Source organism: Arachis ipaensis, chromosome B09 (assembly GCF_000816755.2).
Source record: "Arachis ipaensis cultivar K30076 chromosome B09, Araip1.1, whole genome shotgun sequence".
Taxonomy (NCBI): domain Eukaryota; kingdom Viridiplantae; phylum Streptophyta; class Magnoliopsida; order Fabales; family Fabaceae; genus Arachis; species Arachis ipaensis.
The window spans coordinates 5,769,868-5,776,835 of record NC_029793.2 but is presented as its reverse complement, the minus strand read 5'-3'; the positions used below and the strand labels follow the sequence as shown (position 1 = coordinate 5,776,835).

Here is a 6,968-nt window from a genome sequence, read left to right as displayed (position 1 = left end):
AATTATTTAGTGTGCATATCTATATATGAATTGGAGTCTTCTAATTAACTATTAGAATAAATAATATTGTAGAATCAAATAACTTTGAGGATGGACATAAACCAAGGTCTTCAGCTGATATTGATTGGAAGACTTTCATGCATTTCCAGCCAAATCTTTTACCATGATACATGAAGAAAATACAGGTATAGTTGTGACATTAAATAATTGAATCTATGGACCGTAATACAAATTAAGGAGTGAATACCTAACTCGGCCCTAACAATTACCTCAAAGGGATTACGAGGCCCCAAAACAAATATCTTTTCCAGTCCCTGATCTTTATTTTTATGGGACCGATTAGTCCCTGTACCAAAAAAAAATATTGACACAGTGACTAATCAGTCCTATAAAAATAAAGATCAAGAGTAGGAAAAAAATTTTTTTTATTAAGAATTTCATTGTCTTTTGAAGTAATTGTCAGGATCGTTTAGAATTTTTTTCTACAAAATTATGTGTGTCCTTTGTAATAAACTATGTAGCACCGTATGTTCTTTAAAAGTTTGAGATAGTTTGTATGTCTGTCTGTTTCAACTATTACTAAAAATGTAACTTTATATTATATTACTGATGGGGGCATTTGATATATTGAAGTATGTTATATAACTATTGCCGATTAAATCATCCGTGCACTGCAAATACTTCATTATTTTAACATCAGCAACAAAGTCTAGTAATTTTTCTACGAGCCAATATAAATTATGAGTTATCTTGACAAGCAATCTGCTACACACCCCTTAGTAAAGGATGTCATACATAATTGAATTTGTTGAAGACATAAATAACACGAGTTGATTTGATTGAAATTCCGGCATTGAAATATAGAATTTTGCCATCAGGATTGTTTTATTTAAAGGTTATGATTTTTTCAAAAATATCCCTAACGTTTAGTTGCATTCAATTTTATCTTTAACGTTTTCGATTTGTGTCAAAATTACTCTCAAATTGTTAACTTCATGTAAAATATTAGGGACAAAATTGAAAACTTTTAGAGATAGCTTTGACACAAATAAAAAACGTTAACGACAAAATTGAATGAAATTAAACATTAGGAGTATTTTTGAAAAAACTCGCAAATGTTAGGGACAAAAAGAACTCTTTACCCTGAATATAATTATATCACATTCCTTTTTAGTCCAAGAAAATCCAAAACAGAAAAATAAACATAAAAATGAGAGACTACATTTCACTGATATACTTATTAAAAAAAATTAAATTCATTCTAATACATGTATTCACAATTATAAGTAATGAGCTATATAGTATAAGTAGCATTACCAACATCTAAGGTCTGGAGTTTGAAACTTTATGAATGCAGCTATCCCTGTTGAAAGACTATCTATCAAAGCCAAAAATGCTACCGGCCGGGTTGGGTCCGGATTAGTCGAGGCCGAACCTCAGACACCGGTCGGAAAAAAAAAAAAAAAGTCTACCTAGCATTTTCATATCACCACAGTAAAAACAAAATCCCTTCCTAACAACATACAACAAAAATAACAAGCCTGGCTTGTGCAATTTTTCACCACCTTGCAGCATTGAAGTGACTTCTAAGATTCAAAAAAATAAACATCATCAAAACTTACTCAATCTTCTTCAGCTCTCTTGTCTTTTCTCCTCCAGAAATGGTCCTCAAGAGCCTCTTAGTATACATGTCTCGTGCTTGCGAACTGTTTTTCGCACGGGCTGCTCTAACCCAAGCTGGTTCCTGTGATGAAAAACAGTGACATAGAGCAACATAGTGTGTCATGTCACATGAAACAACTTGAATTGGAAAGTAATGAAATGTAGAATGTCCATTACCGAAGGAACCAAACGAGAGAAACCAAACTTAATCAACAATAGAGCATGCTCCATTATCAAAATCACCACGAGTCCCGGCTCGATCTTCCATTTTCCCTCCTCATCGAATAGCCATGCTAGAAGTGCACAATTAGTGCAAATGGACATCAATATGAGAAACTGCAAAACAGAGAAAATCTCTTCTCAGTGTGATATAAAATTAAAAACCAGGTATAGTAATTTATAACATGAAGAACAGGGTTTAGAGATGAAATACTCATTCATGTTAGAAAACAATCTGCCTATTTGACATGCAACTTTTATTACTAAAACACCCTCCAACCATTTTTGTTTTTTATTAGTATCTGTAATAACTTCCATGTTCTAATAATATTTTCCTAATATACTTAAAAACTGGATATCGGTAAGTTCCTATCTATCCACTAGTTAAGAAAATGAATCTTCTATATTACTAATTACTTGTTGAACACGTTGTAATCTATCAGTTGTAGGGGATTGTTGGAGGATGAAACTGGGCACAATAGTAGGATCTGTGGTGTCTTGCAAGTTGCAACCTAAGAGGTTAAGGATTCATATCTCCGAAACAATCTCTTTGCTTGTGCCGCAAGGGAGGGGGATTTGCCCTTCCCAAATGCTACCAAATGGCTTGTGCAATGAGACGCCCTCATGAAGAGGATCATCCAAAATAGTTGGCATTACGATCTAAAGTCAATTAACCAAATACCTGAAAAATGTTAAGCCAGGCTCCTACTGTTGCAGACGCACGAGGGACAGGCCGCTTCATCATTGCTAGTAGCTTCAAAGCATCTGTCCTGATTTCCATAATGTTGTTCTGAATATGTAGGAATTAAGTTGTCAATAACAATGTTTAATAAAAGATAGTTAAACTAAGGGCCATTTAAACGAAAAGAGAATACAAAAGGAAGGCAGACAAAAGCATTTATACCAGAGCAGACATAGCGAATGCAGGTGGGAATGCGCAAGCAAACATCAAAATCATTCCAAACTGCAGTGCCAACTCCAAAAAATCTGCAATCAAACAAGGATGTTCTAGTTAAATCCATTAAACAATGTTACTGTTGTAAACCCAATATATATACACACAAAATGTTTGTCTTGTGATGCTTTTGAGTTCTTACTGGTGCATACATTTGATCATCCAAAATGAAATTAACCAAGAACTACGTATTTATGTGCAATTTGAAAGACTAGTGGATTCAGAAGTACCATCAAATAACCCATCCTCAAGCTCCTCGCCAGTGCTGGCAGTGTAAGAAGCCTTAAGGAATTCTTTCTCTACTCTAGAAGTAAACTCGAATGTTCCAGCTGATCCTTTCTCCTCCTTCTCCTTATTTTGTCTTAACCAATGAACAGTAATTAGCTACTGCACAGTGGCAATCTCATAAACAAAGTAAACCTTGCATGATCCATGTCTAAAGCAACAAAAGCTCTTACCGAACGGCATATTTTTTGTAGTTGTAGTTGATATAAGGCAATGAAGTTTCTATCAAGTTTTGAACCACCTGAAAAATGTTTTCTTTTGTTCAAATAAGCTAAAATGGAAAACCTCAAAATGAAGTAGGAGAAAATTAGGTAAGCAAGGAGAAGGATAACAAAAGGAAATCATTCTATGGAACCTCCGAAATTAGAAGCCGCTGAATCAGAACTTTGCGAAGAGTACCAAAGTTTCGGTGCAACAACGCGTGATAAAAGATTCCAATGTATGTCTGCATAAAGTACAGACCAAACACCTGCAGAGGAGAGTAATCCCTTAAGTTCCATGTCCAGTAGTACTAAGGAAAGTAAGGCACACGGAACCTTTTAATTTCCCATTTTTACCTTGTAGACCAAGCTATCAGCTCGTGTTTCCGGGTTTTCATTGTGTTCAAACATGATAAGTTTAACAGAAACCTTACCACCAAGCTTAGTAATGTACTGAATGGTAGCAAGATAAATAGCAGTGAGCCCAAACCTGAACCGCAGCATTTGACAAGAGAGTCATCTTAGTAGTTATAAGGGAACAACCAAGAATTATTGAAGTAATACAGAACAACTCAAAGAAAGAATTAAGAAGTTGAATAAGAGAATAATAGATTAACACTAAAAAGTAGAAGCATGAAAAGAACGACCTGGATTCTTACTTAATTATATCTTTATTAAGAACTTCATAAAGATGAGCATATGCCAACTCAAATGGTAACTGGAGGCATATTATGCTGATGATAATGAGTGCATCGTTCCTGATTCGCAAGAGATGATTAAACCACTCATATTTCGTGAACACTTTCTTTCCCTTCACTCTATCAGCCTCGAGTAATTTTATGAGGTCCATTGGGTTCTGTCGGGGTTGAGCATTACCCTTCATGCCAGCAACCTTGTATTCTTCATCAACTGCATTTCCATAGGTAATAGGCCACCTGCAACACCAGACCACAGAGAAATGTGTGAAGAATCGCAGAAAGCGAAGGCGTTCATATCAAATTGAATGTGCTGATCCCAAGAGAAGCAAGACATACTATGTAAAAGATATTACCTGGCTAAAAGTGCAGCATTTTTCCGTTTCCAGAACTGAGAAAACATAATAGCCCATAGTATGACCGCAATGAAGAAAGCAGGGAGCACTACTAAATTCGCTGACCTAAATGTAATAAGGAAGTCTGAAGTCATTAATCATTCAAGTATGTGTTTTGTGTCATGTTCAAGTCGAGCAAAATTTTGAAGTTGGTGTGTCCCAATGTCCCTCGCCGTGCCGGTGCATCATAACAGAAACTATCAAACCAACTATTCATATTGGCTTACCCATAATCTATGAAGTACACAATAAGCCCAACCACAGCAGGGAAGAGCAGCCACTGTGTATACATTCCAAGAAAAGCAAAATAGATTGCAATCTGCAGTTGATCATTCGAAAATTGGATGAGGAGAATGCAAGTTAATGTTTTCAAAAAATGTTCCAAATCTCATAATCATGTTCACCTTTGAACCATAATATGCATAAATTTCATCTACTGGCTGAGTTGTGAAGTCCCACCATTGAAGAGCCCAGGTTTTAAGGAGTTTCTTTCTAATCTTGTCATCTATCAGCCAAAAGCAATATATATTAGCCCAAGCTTCAAGTAATGCAAAATCTAAAGTAAACATTAATGGATATGTAAGTGAAAAACACCATGCAAAGGAAAGATTTGCTTAATAATGATCTCTGATTCCAATTTTGGAAGGAGATGCTCTCCTACTTCCCAACGGATTTCTCTTCTATTGAATTTAAGGATTCTGCTTGATTTGCTGTTGTTTACCTGCATATTCAAGTTACAACAAGGATCGAAACATTGTTCATTATTCATCACAAGAGCGCATTTGCTAATTAGTACAACTAAATAAACAAACGAAAAAATATGGTATTAGTTAATAGCTAATGCCGAAGCACATCCTTGATTAGGACCATAATCGAAAATTTGATAAACGGCTATGACAAGAACTCACAATTCCGTGCATTAAGTGGCAGTAGCACTGAAAACGTTCATACCAACTAAAGAGTGAACCATCTGGCTGTTTGACAAAAGCATCAACCTCCACCATATCAAATTGCAAATCCATACCTGCAATTGAACATGAGATGCATTAACATAAACAATGAAGCGCCGCATCATTTCATCATGCTAGGTTGCAAATTTATCTTACCAATGTGAGTTCTTTTCATGATTCTTAGTTCAGCTGCAGCCCTCCCCAATGTCTCCAAAGGTGCAGCCACCTTAACAAACAACAACTAAGTTTCAATACTTAACAAGAAGCTTAACTTAGACACAACTGAAAACAAAAATAAGAATCACAAAATTGCTTGTTTGGTAACTGCAAATACAATGCAAAAAGACATAATTCTTTCCTATCTTGTCTCTATCTCACATTATAATTATAGAAATATTTCAAGAGAAATCAATCAATGAATCAATCATATTACCATAACAGAGGACAAAAAAAGAAAATAAAATAATGATATTCTGCCACAGTATATATATGAAGAATTAAGAAATTAGAGAAGAAATTGTTGTAACCTTGAAGAACTCATCTGAATTGCCAATAACTCTGTCAACAACCAAGCCTGCATTCTTAAGCTCCCTGGCAAAGACATTGCCGCAATCGAAGTCTTCCTCTCCTTTAAGAACCGCCTCTCTCTTGGGAATCACCACACAAATCTCAAATACCAGTTCCACATTCTCTTTCATTTTCCAAAACAAAAATTCCCCTCCTTCAAACAAGTATTTCCAAGAAGGGATTTAAAAAATAAAGAATGAAGCTTTAAATGAATGTGAAACTCAAATGGCGAGGCATTCTAAGAAACAAAATAATAATAAAATGGAAATAGAAAGAGAGAGATGAAGGAAGAAGGGAAAGGGAAATGAGAATTGGAAGGGAATGTTGTTGTGTCATAGAATGGAACGGCCATTCGGCAGAACGGAAGGGTGTTCTTGTCATTGTCCACGTCCATACATACATATAGATAACTAACAGAGTACATACTATCTTTGGCGGTTTCTTTCTATTTCACTTTCCCTATATTTTCTACTTCATTGCACTCCTGAGAGCTTTTGTTCCATTTCACTTGTCATGTGACAAATTAATAATACACTTACATTTTAAGGGGTTTTTTTAAATAAATAAAACATATTCATATTTACCATTTCTGCATTTCATATCATAATACAAATATTTACCGGATTTTTTTTAAGTTAGGAATGAGATTCGAATTCGTAACTTTTAGGTGAATATAGAGAGGTAAAAATTTAGATGTAGTCGACTTTACGTGAAGTTGATAATTGAGAGCAGTTAGATAATTGACTAATTTGATTTAATTTTTATCTAACAACTCTCAACTATCAACTTCACATGAAATCGACTGCACTTGAATTTCCATCATATAAAGATTATGCTATTTGAACTATATTTACGGTTTACTTAATACTTTTTAAACTTTTAACTTTGCAAAAACATCATTTTGCAGCCAATGTTTATAAAATAAAAAAATATATATATTGTTTATAATTCCACAATAGTACCAGCAAAATTATATTAGAGTAGCAGAACAAAAATCAGTTTATTAATATTTATATTTTAAAGTGAATGAGAAGTAAATA

At 34.5% G+C, this 6,968-nt stretch overlaps 2 protein-coding genes across 3 annotated transcripts in view; one reads left to right on the top strand and one right to left on the bottom strand.

Annotated features, from left to right (window-relative positions):
* Window positions 1–5,466, top strand: part of LOC107617307 — an 8,771-nt gene extending 3,305 nt beyond the window's left edge. Inside the window, exons 3-4 of one of the 2 annotated variants that reach the window (XM_016319044.2) lie at window positions 73–193; window positions 5,453–5,466. In XM_016319044.2, the coding sequence (XP_016174530.2) occupies window positions 73–167 (95 nt within the window). In that variant the 3' untranslated portion in view covers window positions 168–193; window positions 5,453–5,466. Of the gene's footprint in view, window positions 1–72; window positions 484–5,452 lie in introns of those variants that run through there. The other variant, XM_021111348.1, reaches the window with a different exon arrangement.
* Window positions 1,529–6,375, bottom strand: LOC107619550 (anoctamin-like protein At1g73020). Its single transcript, XM_016321839.2, has 16 exons — window positions 5,889–6,375; window positions 5,518–5,587; window positions 5,320–5,435; window positions 5,006–5,132; window positions 4,816–4,916; window positions 4,639–4,730; window positions 4,373–4,477; window positions 3,981–4,256; window positions 3,679–3,811; window positions 3,477–3,590; window positions 3,295–3,362; window positions 3,067–3,197; window positions 2,786–2,868; window positions 2,564–2,671; window positions 1,840–1,998; window positions 1,529–1,744 (listed from the first exon to the last, which is right to left on the bottom strand). Exons 1-16 carry the CDS (start codon window positions 6,057–6,059, stop codon window positions 1,619–1,621), a joined length of 1,980 nt encoding a protein of 659 aa, XP_016177325.1. The 5' UTR covers window positions 6,060–6,375; the 3' UTR covers window positions 1,529–1,618.